At 39.6% G+C, this 22,819-nt stretch overlaps 1 protein-coding gene across 2 annotated transcripts in view; it reads right to left on the reverse strand.

Moving 5' to 3' along the window:
* Nucleotides 1-3,001: 3,001 nt before the first annotated feature.
* The window catches only part of snx2 (sorting nexin 2), a 28,727-nt gene continuing 8,909 nt past the window's right edge, over nt 3,002-22,819 (reverse strand). Inside the window, exons 3-15 of one of the 2 annotated variants that reach the window (XM_045707929.1) lie at nt 20,557-20,711; nt 20,210-20,276; nt 18,793-18,836; nt 16,254-16,395; nt 15,959-16,037; nt 12,589-12,664; nt 11,986-12,099; nt 11,376-11,469; nt 8,715-8,896; nt 8,131-8,274; nt 4,419-4,499; nt 4,020-4,091; nt 3,002-3,533 (exon numbers count right to left, since the gene is read on the reverse strand). In XM_045707929.1, coding sequence (XP_045563885.1) covers nt 3,483-3,533; nt 4,020-4,091; nt 4,419-4,499; nt 8,131-8,274; nt 8,715-8,896; nt 11,376-11,469; nt 11,986-12,099; nt 12,589-12,664; nt 15,959-16,037; nt 16,254-16,395; nt 18,793-18,836; nt 20,210-20,276; nt 20,557-20,711 — 1,301 coding nt within the window. In that variant the 3' untranslated portion in view covers nt 3,002-3,482. Of the gene's footprint in view, nt 3,534-4,019; nt 4,092-4,418; nt 4,500-8,130; nt 8,275-8,690; nt 8,897-11,375; nt 11,470-11,985; nt 12,100-12,588; nt 12,665-15,958; nt 16,038-16,253; nt 16,396-18,792; nt 18,837-20,209; nt 20,277-20,556; nt 20,712-22,819 lie in introns of both variants that reach the window. The other variant, NM_001140343.1, reaches the window with a different exon arrangement.

Here is a 22,819-nt window from a genome sequence, read left to right on the forward strand (position 1 = left end):
CTGATAGTGACAGTGGAAAGACAAATGTCTAACCACTGGGACGACTGCTAGAGATCTGGGAGAAAGGGGGCTCACATTTGCAAGCAAATTATATTTTGGGAGAGCTGGCAGCAGTGCAGCAGTGTGCATGACAAACTGGTGCAATTTCAGCCATGTCGCAGGAGCAGGGCGATATTTGTCTCATGTTGGCAAGGGTTAGTTTCCTGCTGTACGTAGTGCTCTCAGATTTGAATCGCTAGGGGTCCAGGGGCCTTCTCTTGACAGGGCACAAATAATTACAGTACACTCTTTTCAGTGTACTCTATTATATTGCTCTTCTTATCTGTGGGCTGAGGGTGTACTTGATCAAGTAAGGTCACTGTATTTTGACCACAACACACCATTACATTGCTATTTGGAGATATGATAAATAAAGCCAATGCTAGACAACATTTTTATCTGTTCTGTAGCTTTTTGTTCATTCGGCTCTTTTTTACCTCATAGTGTACATATACTGAGGAATGTTAAAACTACAAAGGGAAAATAGAGAGACATTCAGAGTGTTTTTGTGTAATTGATGAGGTAAAATAAATGTACCTACATTATTCTAAACCTGCACTGAATGCCTCCGATGTCAGGATAAGGTTTGGTCTATAGGATGCAAAATAGGTTTATCTAGAATAATCCATGCGATCACTTTGTGTCTCCTTTACAGTGCAACTCAAACAGCACTCTTACAAACAGCCGATTTATTAACAATACATTATTTACATAAATATGTAATTGCATTTAACTAAAAGCAAATTACAAATTTAAATACAAATGTACAGGATATCATATCCAGAGTACTGAATACAGTGGGCTAGAAAGAGGTTTATCCCCAAAAACAATCACATATAAAAATATGTTTTGAGTAGCTCAACCCTGTCACAATTGATTTTTCCTTCTTTTTGATAATAAGAAGGGGCTATTGATGCATGTTCCATGCCGTTCCTACTTGGAACACAGCCTGTGTCAGTAAGATAGAGATAATCCTACAAAACAGTACAACAAAATCCTATAGTGAGATAAGGTTCATACAAAATCAAATCAAATTTTATTTGTCACATTCTTCGTAAACAACAGGTGTAGACTAACAGTGAAATACAGGTCCTTTCCCAACAATGCAGAGTTAAAGATGAAGATAAACATTTGAATAAAACATTCAAATAGTGACACGAGGAATAAATACATAGTGAATAACAATAACAAGTAAAAATGGCTATAAACAGGGAGTACCAGTGCCGAGTAAATATGCAGGGGTAAAAGGTAATTGAGGTAGCTATGTACATTCAGGTAGGGGTAAAGTGACTAGGCAACAGGATAGATAATAGAATGTAGCAGTAGCATATGTGGTGAGTGTGAAGTTTGTGTGTGCGGAATCAGTGTGCATGTGTGTACATGGTATATGTGTGTGTGTGTGCACACAGTAGGTATCGTTCCTCTTTACAGAGTCAGAAGGGAATCTGAAATTACAATTCCATTTTCAATGCTTCTCTATGAGTACAAATTTGGAATTTTGGTTTACTTCCTGAATTGAAATGGAATTTACTCCCAACCCTGGCCCTGACTTTTATCTCACCAACAAACAATATCCTAACTAACCGGTTTAACTAACAATTGGTTGAATCAACCAAACGTTTGATGAGGTGGCATTACATGTCCCACTGAAACTAACTATGGGTGGATATATTTCATTCAAGATGTAGTATAGTACTACAGTACGTGACAACTTGTAATCATTAGTCCAAATGAATGAGTTTCTATTGGAGAAATTCAGGTGGGTCCTTCCCCGTTTTGTCCATTTAAGAACATTTTGCAACAGAATCGGCATAATGAATACACCCCTGATATGATTTTGGAGTGTTTCCTGTTTCAACATCTTAGTCTCCTGCATTGTATCAAATCCTGATAAAGGGTAGGAATGTGTATGCTATTGAAAACACCTGTGAGTTTCTAGTGAAACTGGGCTTTGTGGATCCCTGCAAGAGCACTAAATTGAGTGGTGTCAATAGTGACATGGTCCCATACACAAAGGCCCTTAAGGAGTGGACTCACTTCGTGTCTCTCATAATGGGCTGCCTCACATATGAATTTCCTCTTTTACAGATACCTAAAGCAATGCATTAATAAGACAGCTTGTCAATATGACAGTGACAATGCAAAGTCATGTGCACTGGACTTTCTGACAGGTCTTTGAAGACGTATTATGCAGTTCTAAACACTGGACAGGACATGTCGCGATGATTGTGTTCTGTATAAAGTTGTTGGGCTACGAGAGACGTAATACTGGCAAGTAAAAAAAATCAAGTTGTAAATTGGCCACTGCTTATAACAAACTGGTAGTTCTATCAATAAGTGTACAAAACAATAGAAACAACTTCCTAATATTGAGTTGCACCCCCACAAGGTGTCAAAAGCATTCCACAGGACCATGGTTGACTTCCAATCCTTCACACAGTTGTGTCAAGTTGCCTGGATGTCCTTTGGGTGGAGGACCATTCTTGATACACACGGGAAACTGTTCAGCATGAGCACACTCCAGTGTGCCTGGCACCTATTACCATACCCCCTCTGAATGGCACACACACAATCACGTCTCAATTGTCTCCAGGCTTAAAAATCCTTAAATCTCCTCCAATTTATCGACACGGGTTGAAGTGGATTTAACAGGTGACGTCAGTAAGGGATCACAGCTTTCACCTGGATAGTCGGTCATGGAAAGACATTAGATGTGTTCCTAATGTTTGTACACTCTGTGTATGTCTCAATAACATGTACAGTGTTAGTATAATTTAATGAGAATGAATGGAACTGTTAAAGAAAATAAACAAGCTCTCCTCAGAAACTATCATGTGGTCCGCATGGAATGCGTATGAAGCACCATAGTAACTGAAAACTGTTTTGTGTACAGTACAAAGACAAGACCTGTCAGCCAAGTGATATGCACAACGACTACACCATTTCGAAACATCACAACCAACACTGAGATACATTCCTTTATTAGAATTAAAGTACTCAAACATTTGCGGCACGGGAATGTAAAGTCAAAAGAAAAGGCTTTCAAATTAAACAACACAACAAAAAAATCTATTAAAGAAATCGTCAACCATTGCACATTAAGTGGCAATTATTAAATGCACAAATCATACTGGTAGTAAATAAGACCGAGTAGTAGTGTTTGATCAATCAGGGAGTGCGAAGTCCCTGGTTTATCACAGTCCTCGTGCGGTTAATCTCTCAACAGAAATGGGACAGGTGCTTCTTTCAGGTGAAATCATAGGGTAACAGAGCAATTCTCCACCAAAATTAAGTGGTTTTATTATGCATGTCAAAATGTGTATTTTGTTTCTCCATGCATTCTCTTGAAGGCGTGATCTGGACGTAAACATAAGAAAATGTGTGATCATCAGACAGGGGTGCTATGGTTGGCAAAAACGCAGGCAAGGCGGGCCATCCAGTTATTATGCGATAGCTTTGGCTTCGGGTAAGAACGCCTCCCAATACTTTATCAGCTGTGGAGCAGAAGGGAAAATACAGCGAGAATCCAATTAGCTACATGACCATGCGTCAAACTTTTAAGGTAATCCTTAGGAAAATGAAGTTCAAGAATGTCTATTGTCAGTAAAAAAAAAATCTAACAGCAAAACATTTTGTAGTATTAGGCCCACATGTTTATTTCCCTTTCAAATAGTATATTTACGAAGTATATTATTTCAAAGTATGTTTTCAGACATACTGCCACACAATGCACTTTTCTGACGCTAATACTTGGCGCAGATTTTATTTTAAGTTGAGTATTATGCTAATTAGATCGTATGTAGAATTCAGGGAAAACATGCAAGATAATCACTAAATTGTCAACATATTTTAATACATTTCATAATCAAATATCAATTATGACATTTGTTACAAGTTGGTGCAATTGGTGTGCGTGTGGTTATGTCATTTTACTCTCCCTCTACACTACCAATAGGAATCCAAACCCAGATTTGCTGTACCTGCTGTTGTGTTTGCACAAGCGACTCCAGGTATTTAATAATGACAACTTTGAAGTCCTTCACCCTTTCTTTCTGTAACAAGAGAGACATGGTCACAGGTCAGACAAAATAACATTATGATGAGAACACATACGGTCAGTGTAATAAATCACTATCAAAAGTATCATCATAATACTGCAGTAAAAAAATATATATATATATATATTTTAGTTAGGGCTGTCCTGATATCACTAATCAACAATTCAGTGTTTATGGAAACATCAAACTAGCAATAAGGGTAAACATTTGTACTTGTCTTATTTCTAAACTTTAGTTTAACAGGCCCCTCCCATCCACATGATGCCCATATTCTGGGGCGAAACCAAATACATAAAAGGTGTTTTATCGTGTTCATCATACCTCGAATCGGCTCACTTCTTTTCGAATGGTTTTGGAAATCAGCTCAAAGTCTTTTTCACCTTGCTGGACCTTCCCCTCCAACTGCAAAGACAAAATGACATGTTCTCTCCACTAAGAAATTCCACAGTCCAAAACAAGTACACAAGTGTACAGATGTATTCTACACTGGTGTACTGGATTTATACACTAACCTGTTGCATAATTAACTGTTACTGGTCAGTTACTACTGTATACATTATCCATTAGTCAATTGCATTAGATTTTTTTTTAAAGGTATTAAGCAATTACTAGTAATGAGGATAGACAAATTCTCAGGAATTATGGGGTAAAGTAAACTCACTATTTACTGGAGATGATTGACAATACCAAGTTAATGGTGACGCAATGAATATTAAGTTGGAGTAAAAAAAAATAATAATTTAAGACAAGCCCATTTTTACGCTTGCAAATACGAAACAGTCCTGTTCGTAAAGATAGTGTGAGACAGTCACATGAAGCAGTTTGCACAATGCTGTGCCAATTTGCACAGTCCATTTATATATTCAGTTTATTAGGTTTTCAACCCTCACTTTGTCAAATCCTCATCCCCTAGTCCAGCATTTCCCAAACTCGGTCCTTGGGACCACAAGGGGTGCACGTTGTTTTTTGCCCTAATACTACAGACGATTAAAAAAAAAAAAACTTGATGATTAGTTGATTATTTGAATCTGCTGTGTAGTGCTGGGGGAAAAAACTAAACGTGCACCCCTTGGGGTCCTGAGGACAGAGTTTGAGAAACCCAAAGTGATCACTGGTCTATTGATATCATTATAAGTTTCAAATGAACCAGCTAAACTTAGTCTTTTGACAAAGATGATCCATGTGACACTAGATAGGCACTTCAATGGGTGCAGTTTAGTGGTGAAATGAAGGGAACTGTAAGTGATGAAGAAAAGTAAATAAAAAAGCCAAGCCCAGGGTCCTACCTCCTCAATCTCCTTGGTAGAGGCATGGCAGGGAAAATGCAGAAATTAAAGAGGCTGAAAATGTTTTGTTCTTAAAATAATTCAAACATGAACCCACTGTTGCCAAACACAGGTGAACTATAGAGGAACGGCATTCCACTGATCAAAGCAAACGGTTAGTAGGGCAGTAGCTGTTACAAGAGTCACCCTGGTTAGCATGCAATGCCCAAGACAGAAAGGGGAGATATTCAACTTAAAAAACAACCCCTCTGTGAATATCTCCAGTAGCATGCGTCATGACAAAAACGCCTGGATTAATCACCACCCCCGAATCTTACTGTCCTTAGTGTAATACTTATTGACCAGAGGGGGCAGTGTGGTTCAAGATTTGGTAAATTAGTAAGTACATGGATAATACAAAAATCTGTGTTTTATTGTCACATACACAGGATAGGTGCAGTGAAATGTGTTGTTTTACAGGATCAGCCAAAGTAGCAGGGCACCCCTGGAGCAAATTATGGTTAAGTGCCTTGCTCAAGGGCACAGACAGATTTTTCACCTTGTCTGTTATAAACATCCTAAGCAAAGTATTTCTTAGGTTTCTCATACTTAATGCAAACATTTACTTATGTTTAAAATAAAGTGTAAAGTATGTGCCTACAATTCAGAAGCGTTTTAACAATTGAATCGATGGCAATACACATAGGGAGAAGTAGCAGGAGAGGAAAAGTAGAGAAAAAATGGTGTTCTCATAAAGCTAATGACATTTAAGTTGAGTAGCGGAACATGTAATGATGGCCTAATTGTAAGCAATGTCAAATATGATCATATTCAAATTAGGTAACGCTAATCATTTGTGACCCTTTAACCAGTTTTCCCAAGCTGATGCCCAAATAACAGATGTAGAGATGAATGCCAAAATAAACTCAAGTAATTGTTTTACCAAAACAACCGACACCCTAAGGTTGGCTTGCTATTCCAAATCAAGGAGAGCAACTGGAGTTAACATGCTCCATTCAAGTTTAACACCCCTTCAGGAGTACCTGAACTTCCAGTCAGTAATGGAATGTGAAATAAAGCTTTAGAGGTGAATTTAATTAAGCTTATGTTTTGGGTTAGACTCCGCTTGATTGAGTAGCATCCAGATACTATTCTCAATACCATTTTAATGTTGTCAATGTGAAAACTAACTTCTTGAATACATTTTGTAACTAACTACAACAACGTAAAAGCATCAACAGAGTTACAGTTCAAATAAATTCATTAGGTCCTAATCTATGGATTTCACATGACTGGAATACAGATATGCATCTGTTGGTCACAGATACCTTTAAAAAATAAAATAAAAATAAAAGTAGGGGCATGGCTCAGAAAACCAGTCAGTATCTTGTGTGACCACCATTTGCCTCATGAGGGCGATACATCTCCTTTGCATAGACTTGATCAGGCTGTTGATTGTGGCCTGTGGAATGGTGTCCCACTCCTCTTCAATGGCTGTGCGAAGTTGATGGATAATGGCGGGAACTGGAACATGCTGTCGTACACGTCGATCCAGAGCATCCCAAACATGCTCAATGGGTGACATGGCTGGTGAGTATGCAGGCCATGGAAGAACTGGGACATTTTCAGCTTCCAGGAATAGTGTACAGATCCTTGTGACATGGGGCGAAGCATTATCATGCTGAAACATGAAGTGATGACGGCGGATGAATGGCACGGCAATGGACCTCAGAATCTCATTCACGGTATCTCTTCAAACTGCCATCGATAAAACGCAATTGTGTTCGTTGTCTGTAGCTTATGCCTGCCCATACCATAACCCCACCATGTAGCACTCTGTTCACAAAGTTGACATTAGCAAACCGCTCGCCCACAGGACGCCGGTACAGTTGAAACTGGGATTCATCCGTGAAGAACACACTTGTCCAGCTTGCCTGAGGCCATCAAAAGGTGAGCATTTGCCCAATGAAGTCAGCAATGATGCCGAACTGTAGTCAGGTCAAGACCCTGGTGAGGACAATGAGCACGCAGATGAGTTTCCCCGAGATGGTTTCTGACAGTTTGTGCAGAAATTCTTTGGTTTTGCAATCCGAAAGTGTCACCAGCTGTCTGGGTGACTGGTCTCAGATGATCCCGCAGGTGAAGAAGCCAGATGTGGAGGTCCTGGGCTGGCGTGGTTACACATGGTCTGCGGATGTGAGGCCAGTTGGATGTACTGCCATATTCTCGAAAACGATGTTGGAGGCAGCTTATGGTAGAGAAATTAACATGGTAGAGAAATTCAATTCTCTGGCAACAGCTCTAGTGGACATTCCTGTAGTCAGCATGCCAATTGCACGATCCTTCAAAACAAATCTGTGGCATTGTGTTGTGTGACAAAACGGCACATTTTAGAGTGGCCCTTTATTGTCCCCTGCACAAGGTGCACCTGTACAATGATCATGATGTTTAATCAGCTTCTTGATATGCCACACCTGTCAGGTGGATGATTATTGGCAAAAGAGGAATGCTCACTAACAGGGATGTAAACAAATTTGTGCAAACAATTTGAGAGAAATAAGCTTTTTGTGCGTATGGAACATTTCTGGGATCTTTTATTTCAGCTCATGAAACATGGGGGCAACACTTTACATGTTGCGTTTATGTTTTTGTTCTGGGTGTCCTGCCACTATATAGCTGCCCTCCCTTGCAATTCTATCCAGCCTATTTGAGCACACGTATCATTAAAACGTCTGTTTGCTTGTTAGTGAGGTGCCCTTTTCTCTTACCTCTTTAATTTCGTCCTGAGCCTGCTGTAGCTTGTCAGGCTTGTTTGCGAACTGGAGTTTGGCCTCAGCCTCACGCTTCTTCTGCAGCAAGAGCTGGGTGTCCTGCCACTTGGACCAAGTCTTCATCCGGTGGTCAAATACACCCTACGAAGCATACGTTTAGGTTCACTGCTAACCTCACATTAAATGGAATCGAAATGGGAATGTGCCTTTATTACAACAGCCAAGACAAAATGTTGAAAAGCAGAATTAGGGCCTGCAACAAGGTTTATAGTAGTAGAAGGCTGGTGTGTAAGTTATTTTACTCTAGGTGAAATTCAACAACAAAAAACATTGGAAATGTATCGCAGATAATGAAGCCTTGGTAAGGGTATACATTCATAGGACTGTGCTAGGTGTCCAACGATCAAAAAAGGAAGGTGTTACGCACTTCCTAAACTTGAGAATATCAGTATGGGCAAAAAAAATAATACAGATAAAATAAATGTGAGGCCCACACGGAATATATCTGTTCCCCAGTGCTTTATTCCAGCACAGTGGTACAGGTCTCCAGTGAATACCTTGACTGCAGTGATGAGACGTACATAGTCCCCAAGCAGCTCGGAGAACAGGTAGAAATCAGCGTAAGCCTGGTCCTGGTGCAGCTGGTCAATCTTCTCCTCCACCTCGGCCAACTGCGACAGGGCCCGCGACAGAGCTGTGTGGTCCTCGGAATTCCCCAGCATGGCTGCCGACTTGGCGAAGGATGCCGTGTTTACCGAAAGCTCTGAAGATGAGGAGAGAATAGAAAGGAAGAGAAAGTGATCATGACATTGTTTAGAAAGAGAACAGGTTCATAAGAATTGCAAAGTGATCCAATTTAAATGGTTCACAAAAAATGTGCAAGACAATTAAAAAAGGTCCAATGCAGCTGTTTTTATCTCAATATCAAATAATTTCTGGCTAACTATGAAGTACCTTACGGTGATTGATTTAATTTAAAACAATCAAATATAAAGAAAAACAGCTTCTTAGCAAAGAGCAATTTCTCAAGCAAGAATTTCGGTAGGACTGTCTGGGAGTGGTCTGAGTGGGGAAGGGAAAACGGAAAACTAGCTGTTATTGGCAGAGAGGTTTGGAACTCGCTTTCTTGTTGGTCTATTAACTGGTAACTCCACCAGGCAGGCCAAAACTCCACCCCGCCAAAACAGACTGAAATTTCAGGCAGTCTTTTCAAACAGTTCTTACACTAAAACGGGTATTATCAAACTTCAAAAAATGTACAGTATCATTCTAACCTCAGTGTGGAAATATACAGTATATAAAACACCCAATATCACGTTTTTGACTGCACTGGGCCTTTAACAAAATAAAAACATTGTTCAATCGAGAATTGTATTACACATGGAAATTGTTTGATAATTGTAACACCAGACATTGTCCAGAATTAGACAGCACACGATATACCCCCCCCCCTTCTAACCCCCCCCTTAAAAGATTTAGATGTACTATTGTAAAGTGGTTGTTCCACTGGATATTATAGGTGAATGCACCAATTTGTAAGTCGCTCTGGATAAGAGCGTCTGCTAAATGACTAAAATGTAAAATGTAAATGTATATACAGTTGAAGTCGGAAGTTTACATAAACTTAGGTTGAAGTCATTAAAACTTGTTTTTCAACCACTCCACAAATTTCTTGTTAACAAACTATAGTTTTGGCAAGTCGGTTAGGACATCTACTTTGTGCATGACACAAGTAATTTTTCCAACAATTGTTTACAGACAGATTATTTCACTGCATCACAATTCCAGTGGGTCAGAAGTTTACATACACTAAGTTGACTGCGCTTTTAAACAGCTTGGAGAATTCCAGAAAATGATGTCATGGCTTTAGAAGCTTCTTATAGGCTAATTGACATAATTTGAGTCAATTGGAGGTGTACCTGTGGCTGTATTTCAAGGCCTACCTTCAAACTCAGTGCCTCTTTGCTTGACATCATGGGAAAATCTAGACCTCAGAAAAAAATTGTAGACCTCCACAAGTCTGGCTCATCATTGGGAGCAATTTACAAACGCCTGAAGGTACCACATTAATCTGTACAAACAATAGTATCTATATCCACAGTAAAACAAGTCCTATATTGACATAACCTGAAAGGCCACTCAGCAAGGAAGAAGCCACTGCTCCAAAACCGCCATAAAAAAGCCAAACTACGGTTTGCAACTGCACATGGGGACAAAGAGCATAGTTTTTGGAGAAATGTTCTCTGGTCTGATGAAACAAAAATAGAACTGTTTGGCCATAATGACCATCGTTACGTTTGGAGGAAAAAGGGGGAGGCTTGCAAGCCGAAGAACACCATCCCAACCATGAAGCACAGGGGTGGCAGCATCATGTTGTGGGAGTGCTTTGCTGCAGGAGGGACTGGTGCACTTCACAAAATAGATGGGTGCATGAGGAAGGAAAATTATGTGGATATATTGATGCAACATCCCAAGACATCAGTCAGGAAGTTAAAGCTTGGTCACAAATGGGTCTTCCAAATGGACAATGACCCCAAGCATACTTCCAAAGTTGTGGCAAAATGGCTTAAGGACAACAAAGTATTGGACTGGTCATCACAAAGCCCTGACCTCAATCCTATAGAACATTTGTGGGCAGAACTGAAAAAGCGTATTCGAGCAAGGAGGCCTACAAACCTGACTCAGTTACACCAGCTCTGGACGAATGGGCCAAAATTCACCCAACTTATTGTGGGAAGCTTGTGGAAGGCTACCGGAAATGTTTGACCCAAGTTAAACAATTTGAAGGGTGTGCTACCAAATACTAATTGAGTGTATGTAAACTTCTGACCCACTGAGAATGTGATGAAAGAAATAAAAGCTGAAATAAATCATTCTCTCTACTATTATTCTGACATTTCACATTCTTAAAATAAAGTGGTGATCCTAACTGACCTAAGACAGGGAATTTTTACTAGAATTAAATGTCAGGAATTGTGAAAAACTGAGTTTAAATGTATTTGGCTAAGGTCTATGTAAACTTCCGACTTCAAACTGTAGTATATTAAATATACATTATAGGAAGAATTTTACTGTCAGTTTGTGAAAAAGCACTACACGCGGTGCAATCAAGTTTTGAAGTAATTGCAGAGTTGCAGATATTTTACGCACTGCTTGTAAATTTAAAGAGCAGAATGTGGTCTTATATGTCTAGAGTATGTCTCTAAACTGGGGCTCAGGGTCAGGACTCATGGGAGGATTACCTTTCCGGTGGCAGACCAGACACTCCACACTAGCATGCAGTTTTCTGAGTTGCAAGTCGAGGTTCTCAAACTGCTGGTGCTTCTCCTCAAACCACTGTTGACATTCACAGAAATAAAGTCAAGCTGAACAATAATACAGTTTCTCCACATAATTAAATTATAATAGTATGAATAAGTAATGATGGTAACTAGCAAGTATGTATGTTTTCAAAACATTTGCAATTATTGATTAATAAATACATTGATTAATAAATAAATTAACTAAATAATTATTAAATTATTTTTTACATACTGAGTTACCCTGTGCGAGATGCTAGGTTTACATTCAACACATTGACGGTGTAAGACAGGCCCCATATACACAAGCTTTCCATTGCCAAAAATGCTTTTACAGTTTACATTTGAATGACAAGTGTATCAAAATAAAGGCAGTAAATAAATTGCAATGGAGTGGAAAATAAATATAATATTCCCAGTAAGGAAGAAAAGGACCACCTCCGAGCAGCACCAGGCTTGTGCCTCTACTTCTTTTCACTCACACAATCTTAGAATTCAAGTGGAAAGCCTCATTAATTCGTCTCATTATTCAAGTCCAAAAATCAGCCCTTACCGCATCCGATTCATTCATCTTGATTGTCATTTTGTTGACAGCGTCGGCAGCTTTGTTTACCATCCTCAATATTCCGGCCCCACTCAGCGCCTGGGTGCTAACCGCTCTCGGCAGCTGGGATAAAATGACAAATAAGTGCAAACAAACCGGTTAACAGGCTAGGGCTCCGACCCAATCCCAGAGGGAGCCCCGCGCCAGGAGCTGTGTGGGGTTTTCTCCACTCCCATACATTTCAATGTTGTTAGAATCTAATTTAATCCATTTACTGGGAAAACTCTCAGAGGAACAATGGGCAAAAATAGGTTTCAATTGCTTTCAGCCATTTATCCTTCTTTTCTACAGTGGCATTTCATTACAACTGGATTAATACAGTAATTTCATGGGAACATATTGCTGTGACACTGGCCATTTTCAAAACAAAGGTCACATATGTTCTTGAGCTTATCACAAACTATTTTCAGAAGTTGGCTTTATTTAAAAGATAGTGAAATAGGAGAAAAAAATGACCACAAAATAACAACAAAAAATTTGCTTTATTTAATTCATTCTCAAATTGGGTGTTGTTCAATTGGGTGTCGTACACAGATTGAGATTAAACGCTACCTCTGAACTCTCCAGGAACATCATGACATCTGGATCCTTCAGCAGGATGGGATGTTTCACTGTTCTCATCAGATACCTATTGAGCACAAAAGAAAAGGTTACATTGTGTATATAAATCATTACCATGCTCAGTGCAGAGGTAACAATTCATGAAAAAATATTAAATACGGTAGGGCTAGGAATTGCCAGGGACCTCACAATACCATATCACCATACTTGGTCCTGTGTGGCTCAGTTGGTAGAGCATTGTGCTTGCAACACTAGGGTTGTGGGTTCATTTCCCACGGGAGACCAGTATGAAAAAATACAAAAATGTATGCACCTCACTACAGTACGTCGCTCTGGATAAGAGCGACTGCTAAACTACATGAATGTAAATGTACTTAGGTGCCAACACGATATGTATTTTGATTCTCACAATTCTATATGTATTGCAATTTGATGTTCCAAACAGATTGCTCTCTATGTCTGCTGCAGAGAGACGAAAGCACATGAGAAAATTCGTTTTGATCCTTCATGGCAATAAAAAAAAAGTGCTTAAAACATGGCTCACCATTTAAAAAGGAAGATGGAGAACAAGCTATCTATAGGATAAAAAACACCAGAGTTTTGGCGCAGGTACAGCAGAATGGTGTTAGCTAACGTTACCTAGCAAAAATAAATACATAGTTTTTATTTTTTTACAAAATCGGTACGTGGAGACAAAATATCAATATAATAGCATCCAAATTAATATTGCGATATGGAACTATCACTCAGATAAAATATAAAAAATGTTGGGCTTTGGCACACACACACACACACACACACACACACACACACACACACACACACACACACACACACACACACACACACACACACACACACACACACACACACACACACACACACACACACACACACACAGTTGAAGTCGGAAGTTTACATACACCTTAGCCAAATACATTTAAACTCAGTTTTTAACAATTCCTGACATGTAATCCAAGTAAGAATTCCCTGTCTTAGATCAGTTAGGATCACCACTTTACTTTAAGAATGTGAAATGTCAGAATAATACTAGAGGGAATTATTTATTTCAGCTTTTATTTATTTCATCACATTCCCAGTGGGTCAGAAATGTACATACACTCAATTAGTATTTGGTAGCGTTGCCTTTAAAATTGTTTAAAATTGGGTCAAACATTTCGGGGAGCCTTCCACAAGCTTCCCACTATAAGTTGGGTGAATTTTGTCCCATTCCTCCTGACAGAGCTGGTGTAACCGAGTCAGGTTTGTAGGCCTCCTTGCTCACACACGCCTTTTCAGTTCTGCCCACACATTTTCTATGGGATTGACGTCAGGGCTTTGTGATGGCCACTTCAATACTTTGACTTTGTTGTCCATTTTGCCACAACTTTGGAAGTATGCTTGGGGTCATTGTCCATTTGGAAGACTCATTTGCAACCAAGCTTTAACTTCCTGTCTGATGTCTTGAGATGTTGCTTCAATATATCCACATCATTTTCCTCCCTCATGATGCCATCTATTTTGTGAAGTGCAGTAGTCTCTCCTGCAGCAAAGCACCCCCACAACATGATGCTGCCACCCCCGTGCTTCACGGTTGGGATGGTGTTCTCCCCCTTTTTCCTCCTAACATAACGATGGTCATTATGACCAAACAGTTCCATTTTTGTTTCATCAGACCAGAGGACACTTCTCCAAAAAGTACGATCTTTGTCCCCAAGTGCAGTTGCAAACCGTAGTCTGGCTTTTTTATGGAGGTTTTGGAGCAGTGACTTCTTCCTTGCTGAGCGGCCTTTTTAGGTTATGTCGATATAGGACTCGTTTTACTGTGGATATAGATACTTTGTACCTGTTTCCTCCAGCATCTTCACAAGGTCCTTTGCTGTTGTTCTGGGATTGATTTGCACTTTTCGCACCAAAGTACGTTCATCTCTAGGAGACAGAACGCGTCTCCTTCCTGAGCAGGATGACGGCTGCGTGGTCCCATGATGTTAATACTTGCATACTATTGTTTGTACAGATGAACGTGGTACCTTCAGGCATTTGGAAATTGCTCCCAAGGATGAACCAGACTTGTGGAGGTCTACCATTTATTTTCTGAGGTCTTGGCTGATATATTTAGATTTTCCCATGATGTCAAGCAAAGAGGGACTGAGTTTGAAGGTAGGCCTTGAACTACATCCACAGGTACACCTCCAATTGAGTCAAATGATGTCAATTAGCCTATCAGAATCTTCTAAAGCCATGACATAATTTTTTCTGGAATTTTCCAAGCTGTTTAAAGGCACAGTCAACTTAGTATATGTAAACTTCTGACCCACTGGAATTGTAATGCAGTGAATTATAAGTTAAATAATCTGTCTGTAAACAATTGTTGGAAAAATTACTTATGTCATGCACAAAGTAGATGTCCTAACCGACTTGCCAAAACTATAGTTTGTTAACAAGAAATTTGTGGAGTGGTTGAAAAACGAGTTTTAATGACTCCAACCTGAGTGTATGTAAACTTCCGACTTCAACTGTATATATCATCCGCCCATTGACTGACGTGAAGGTCAGTGTTTACAAGTGGGCAGGGTGTCAGCTTTATACACCTCACTGTTAAAGAACCTAATCCTGAAGGCCAAAACAATTAATTTGAAGTAAGTTATTTTAATGCATATATATTAACATAACTTATTTTACAATTTAAATTAATTGTTTTGGCCATCAGGATTCAGTTCTTTAACAGTGAGGTGTATAAATCTGACACCCTGTCCACTTGTAAACGCTGACCTTCATTTTAGTCAATGGGCAGATGATAAAAAGGGCAGAGAAATGTCAGGGCCTCACTTAAGGTAAATTTTTATTCGATTCATCAGAATGGGCTAAAACCAGGGATGGGGCAGCAGTAGTCATCCTCGGGCTCAACACTGAAAATGTTGGACAGCTCTGTCCAGAGAATACGGTGTGAAGCTCGGGAGGAAAGCACCATCTACCCCCCCCCCCCCCCCCCCCCATTCGTGTGTTGACAGCCTCGAATCCCTGGAGCGCTGTGATAATTATTTACCTAATATTTCTAGGTTAACCTTTCAAGCCACAAAAGACCAGAACAAGAATGCTCTTTAGACTGAAGGGGTTTTTCACGTAAACGTTTTGTGTAAGACATGAGAGCTGTCTCGTCTGACAAGTAGGGCATTAAATGAGCTGCGTGGCGAGGATCATTCTCTGTTGGAGGACAGGAGTGGATGTATGTCATAACGATCGCCAAAACAAATGAAACAGAAGAATAATGATTTGATGTAATGGTTACATGTTTGCAGTAGGTCTGAAGTACTGAAAAACTACTGATTTTGAGAAGGGTTTCTTGTATGTTCATAGATACCTTTCTAAGGCTGATCTTCTCTTCTCGACAAATTCTGCAGAAGACAAATCCTCTTTCCCAACTTTGACCTTAGTCATTCCTGTAGATGAAGACATACAAATGTTTACACACAGTCATTCATGTAGATGAACAATGTTGCCCAGGCAAAATGACTGCCCTCTTTCCACACTACCGTAGGAAATATCAGCTCTGCTGTTTTGCTACCACAAGACATGACATGCATGACTAAACTAGCTGATGCAACAACAATAATACCGTCTTCAATTCAATTCACATCCATGCAGATTTCACTCACCCACAATGCTTTTCTCTGGAGCAGGAGGGACTATGTATCCTATATGCAGGTACTTGGAGGCTAGTTTGCTGTGCAAGCCTAGAAAGTCACTAAACCTCCTCCTTACAGTGGTTTCATTCTTGCTGAAAATGGTCATAGAGGTCTAGAAGAAGGAGGAAGAAGACGACAACAAGGCAAGAGTGGAAAACGTCATTAACAGGTTTAGACATTTTTGCACATTTATTAAAAAAAAGAAACGGAAATATTACATTTACATAGGTATTCAGACCCTTTACTCAGTACTTCGTTGAAGCACCTTTGGCAGCGATTACAGCATCAAGTCTTTTTTGGCATGACGCTACAAGCTTGGCACACTTGTATTTGGGGAGTTTGTCCCATTGTTCTCTGCAGATCCTCTCGAGCTGCCAGGTTGGATGGGGAGCATTGCTGCACAACTATTTTCAGGTCTCTCCAGTGATGTTTGATTGGGTTCAAGTCCGGGCTCGGGCTGACACACTCAAGGACATTCAGAGACTTGTCCTGAAGCCACTACAGAGTTGTCTTGGCTGTGTGCTTAGGGTCGTTGTCCTGTTGGAAGGTGAACCTTTGCCTCAGTCTGAGGTCATGAGCACTCTGGAGCAGGTTTTCATCAAAGATCTCCCTGTACTTTTCTCTGTTCATCTTTGCCTCGATCCTGACTAGTTTCCCAGTCCCTGCTGCTGAAAAACATCCCCACAGCATGACGCTGCCACCACCATGCTTCATCGTAGGGATGGTGCCAGGTTTCCTCCAGACGTGACGCTTGGCATTCAGGCCAAAGAGTTCAATCTTGGTTTCATTAAACCAGAGAATCTTGTTTCTCATGATTCTCTGGTTTGCCTTTTGGCAAACTCCTAGCGTGCTGTCATGTGTCTTTTACTGAGGAGTGGCTTCCGTCTGGCCACTACCATAAAGGCCTGATTGGTGGCGTGCTGCAGAGATGGTTGTCCTTCTGGAAGATTCTCTCATCTCCACAGAGGAACACCAGAGCTCTGACAGAGTGACCATGGTCACCTCCCTGACCAAGGCCCTTCTTCCCAGATTGCTCAGTTTACCGGGCGGCCAGCTCAATCAAGAGTCTTAGTGGTTCCAAACTTCTTCCATTTAAGAATTATGGAGGCCACTGTGTTCTTGGGGACCTTCAATGCTGCAGAACTGTTTTGGTACCCTTCCCCAGATCTGTGACACAATCCTGTCTCAGAACTCTACGGACAATTCCTTCGACCTCATGGCTTTGTTTTTGCTCTGACATGCACTGTCAACTGTGGGACCTTATATAGACAGGTGTGTGCCTTTCCAAATCATGTGCAATCAATTGAATTTACCACAGGTGGACTCCAATCAAGTTGCAGAAACATTTCAAGGATGATCAATGGAAACAGGATGCATCGGAGCTCAATTTCGAGTCTCATAGCAAATTGTCTGAATATTTATGTAAATAAGGTATTTCTGTAAAAAAAAGAAGAAAGACTTGCAAAAATTTCTAAAAACCTGTTTTCACTTCATCAATATGGGGTATTGTGTGTAGATTGCGTATTTTTTAAATCCGTTTTAGAGTAAGGCTGTAACTTAACAAAATATGGAAAAAGTCAAGGGGTCTGAATACTTTCTGAAGGCACTGTATATTATGTCGGAAAAGTCAGTTATCAATTCTTCTATGCTGGTTAAAAAATAACGTTTTTCATTCAATAGCTTTTGATTACACTTGTAATATCCGTGCCCATATGGAAATTCTGTAAGAGTAATATATGTTTGATGGTCCGATCACATTCTGTCTCCTATCAAAACATGTTTTATTTTTGGTGCCAGCGAGAATGACATAAGAAAGCTTGATTAATCCTCCTCCATGTATATCTCACTAGGTCAGGATATTTCAGCCTCCATATATCCACTATTTCCAATATATCCATGATTTCCTTAAGAGCATAAGGGTGATAGTTTGTAGTGTGATTTCCTTTACGGTCCATTGAGGTATTTAAAACCCTATTATAATCTCCCACCCTAACAATAGAGTCTTGTATTGCTTGTAGGCTTGATAAATTATGATATGTATTTTCAAAGAAGCGTGGATCATCATTATTAAGACCATATAGATTAATGAGCCAAATCTGTCCAAAAACATATTTAAAAAGAATCCACCCATTCATCTAATAATAAAAACTTAACACAAATATACTTATTGTACTGGTACTAAAAAAAGGGAATCACTTTGTTGTCTTGAGTCACCTCATGATACAGTTTACAAATAATAACTACAGCGATATCAAATATGGGCACTAAAACCATGCCTATTAACACTGTCAATCTATTTGTTGCCTTCTGACCTAACATACAGTATACCGCACTCAAAGTGTGGATACGAATGTGCACTACATGTGTATAATCTTAATATCAACTTCAACGGTAACTTTCCCTGGTAACTTTTTGGGGAAAGTTATCAGATTTTTGCAACCCTACTCTGAACTGGTCCCAAGTGCTTAAAAAAAAAAAAGAAAGTAGAATATGAAGATATTTTCCTTACCTTTGTAGTTACTTTGTATCCCATGTAAGCATTCATTCCATCCCCTTAAAGAAGAAACAAATATTAGCGCAAACCAAAGTCACGACATTGGTTTAACTATTCCCTCCTCGATACATCAGCATTGTCGCTCATTTTCTATTTGAGAGGATAATACAATGTATATCATAAGTATTCACCCCCTTGGATTTTTTCTAATTTTGTTGCGTTACAAAGTGGGATTGTTTTTTTTCCCCCCTCACTGACCTACACAAAATGCTGCATTAATGTCAGCATGAAAATAAAATTATATAAAGGTTTACAAATTAATAATATTAATAATAACTTAAATGTCTTCACCCCCTTTGTTATGGCAAGCCTAAATAAACAAAGGAGTCAGAATTTGCTTAACAAGTCACATAATGTTGCATGGACTCACTTGGTGTGCAATAATAGGGGTTAACATGATTTATTTATGACTATCCCCTCTCTGTACCCCACACTTACAGATAATTGTAAGGTCCCTCAATTGAGTAGTGTATTTCAAGAACAGATTCAATCACAAAGACGAGGGAGCTTTTCCAATGCCCTGCAAAGAAGGGCACCGATTGGCAGAAGGGTAAAAATAGAAAAGGCAGACAAGGAATATCCCTTTGAACATGGTAAATGTATTAATTTAGCTTTACATGGTGTATCAATACACCCAGTCACTATAAAGACACAGGCGTCCCTCCTAACAGAGTTGCCACAGAAGAAGGAAACCGCTCAGGGAGGCCAATGGTGATTTTAAAACAGTTACGGTGTTTAATGGCTGTGATGGGAGAAAACTGAGGATGGATCAACAACATCGTAGTTACTTCACAAAACTAACCGAAATGACAGAGTGAAAAGGAAGCCTGTAGAGAAAAAAAAAATACTCCAAAACATGCACTCTTGTTTGCAACAAGGCATTAAATGTCCTAAATGTTGTATTCTGGGAAAATCCATCACAACATTGAGTACCACTCTCTATATTTCCAACTTGACAGAGCTTGAAGAGTTAAGAAAATAATAAAAATTGGCAAATATTGCACAATCCAGGTATGCAACGCTCTCAGAGACTTAACAAAAAAGATGAACAGCTGTAATCGCTGCCAAAAGTGTTAAGTTAATAACATGTATTGACTCAGGGGAGTGAATACTTATCTAATGAAGTTAGTGTTTTATTTTTCATTAATAAAAAAAAAAGTAATAATAATAAATATTCTTCCAGTCATTGCGCTAACGCTAGTTAGGATTGGCTCACAAAACCACGTCTTACTTCCTTCATACTGAACACAGAGACATAACAATGGTATTCATGAGTTCATCTTACTCTGGGGAAATAGATAAAGGGCTTCATTGCCAAAGTCCCAAAGTATCCCTTTAATATATGAATACATTAACACGGTGTTAAACTTACCAACTTTTTCTGGATCGGACACTGCTATATGCATGTCAAAGATGTCACCACTATCATCCTCTTCAATCTACAAGGAAACAAAGTCAGAAAAATAAAATGAAAGTCACACTCTCAACCTCTCCTTGCAGTGAACCTTTTATACTACCAATGCTTTGGAGGCTAACATTGGTGGTATTAAAAGTCCACCTTGACCTTTGTGTTATGAGAATGCGCCATGGTGAAGTTTCCCCAAGGTAAAGATGTAGGATCAGCATCTCCTCCCCCAATACTAACCTTAACCATTATTTGGGAAAATCCAAAACTGGCCCAAGATCAGCGTCTAGGGCCAACTTAACCCAACTACGTACCTCATCCAGGGATCTCTCAAACATCTCGGCAGTGCCCAGGCCCATCCTGGGGGTGAGCATAGCTGTGGGGGTGACGGGGGTGATGGCCGGAGATGGACCGTCTGACAGGATGGGCTCCCTCTCTGGACTATCCAGAGAAACCTCCTCTGTTGCTTCTGAAATACAGACAAAGAATAGAGAATGATACAAACAAAACATTACACTGAGAAACACAATACAAGTGATGACTCCAAAAGGAAAGGGAAACACTTGGAGAATTATGGTATTCATGTACTGCTACGGTTTTACCTTTGAAGAGCGTAATACAAACGATTCAGAGTTAAATGGTAACTTTTTAAAAGGGATAGTTCACCCAAATTATAATTTGCAATTCTCTTGTTTCAAGTCCAAAACTTCTTACAATAACTTTATTGAGCTAAACAATACATTTTACACTTTGGGATGATTTGGACATGAAATGTGAAAAATTGTTATATTCCATTTGACACCAATCACTTTTTGACCACATACCTTTTTATTTGAACAAAACTTAACGGACAGTTGAAGTTGGAAGTTTACATACACCTTAGCCAAATACATTTACTCAGTTTTTCCACAATTCCTGACATTTAATCCTAGTAAAAATTCCCTGTCTTAGGTCAGTTAGGATCACCACTTTATTTTAAGAATGTGAAATGTCAGAATAATACATTTACATTACATTTAAGTCATTTAGCAGACGCTCTTATCCAGAGTGACTTACAAATTGGTGGATTCACCTTATGATATCCAGTGGAACAGCCACTTTACAATAGTGCATCTAAATCATTTTTTTTCGGGGGGGAAGAGGTTAGAAGGATTACTTTATCCTATCCTAGGTATTCCTTAAAGAGGTGGGGTTTCATAGTAGAGAAAATGATTTATTTCAGCTTTTATTTCTTTCATCACATTCCCAGTGGGTCAGAAGTTTACATGCACTCAATTAGTATTTGATAGCATTGCCTTTAAATTGTTTAACTTGGGTCAAACGTTTCGGGTAGCCTTCCACAAGCTTCCCACAATAAGTTGGGTGAATTTTGGCCCATTCCTCCTGACAGAGCTGGTGTAACTGAGTCAGTTTTGTAGGCCTCCTTGCTCGCACACGCTTTTCAGTTCTGCCCACACATTTTCTATGGGATTGAGGTCAGGGATTTGTGATGGCCACTCCAATACCTTGACTTTGTTGTCCTTAAGCCATTTTGCCACAACTTTGGAAGTATGCTTGGGGTCATTGTCCAATTCGAAGACCCATTTGCGACCAAGCTTTAACATCCTGACTGATGTCTTGAGATGTTCCTCCCTCATGATGACATCTATTTTGTGAAGTGCACCAGTCCCTCCTGCAGCAAAACACAGACACAACATGATGCTGCCACCTCTGTGCTTCATGGTTGAGATGGTGTTCTTCGGCTTGCAAGCCTCCCCCTTTTTCCTCCAAACATAACAATGGTCATTATGGCCAAACAGTTATATTTTTGTTTCATTAGACCAGAGAACATTTCTCCAAAAAGTACGATCTTTGTCCCCATGTGCAGTTGCAAACCGTAGTCTGGCTTTTTTTTATGGCGGTTTTGGAGCAGTGGCTTCTTCCTTGCTGAGTGGCCTTTCAGGTTGTCGATATAAGACTCGTTTTACTGTGGCTATAGATACTTTTGTACCCGTTTCCTCCAGCATCTTCACAAGGTCCTTTGCTGTTGTTCTGGGATTGATTTGCACTTTTCGCACCAAAGTACGTTCATCTCTAGGAAACAGAACACGTCTCCTTCCTGAGCGGTATAATGGCTGCGTGTTTATAATAGCGTACTATTGTTTGTACAGATGAACGTGGTACCTTCAGGCATTTGGAAATTGCTCCCAAGGATGAACCAGACTTGTGGAGGTCTACCATTTTTTTTGCTGAGGTCTTGGCTGATTTCTGTTGATTTCCCCATGATGTCAAGCAAAGAGGCACTGAGTTTGAAGGTAGGCCTTGAAATACATTCACAGGTACACCTCCAATTGACTCAATTGATGTCAATTAGCCCATCAGAAGCTTCTAAAGCCATGACATCATTTTCTGGAATTTTCCACGCTGTTTAAAAAGGTACAGTCAACTTAGTGTATGTAAACTTCTTACCCACTGGAATTGTGATGCAGTGAATTATAAGTGAAATAATCTGTCAATAAACAATTGTTGGAAAAATTACTTGTGTCATGCACAAAGTAGATGTCCTAACCAACTTGCCAAAACTATAGTTTAACATTA

Source organism: Salmo salar, chromosome ssa26 (assembly GCF_905237065.1).
Source record: "Salmo salar chromosome ssa26, Ssal_v3.1, whole genome shotgun sequence".
Classification (NCBI taxonomy): Eukaryota; Metazoa; Chordata; class Actinopteri; order Salmoniformes; family Salmonidae; genus Salmo; species Salmo salar.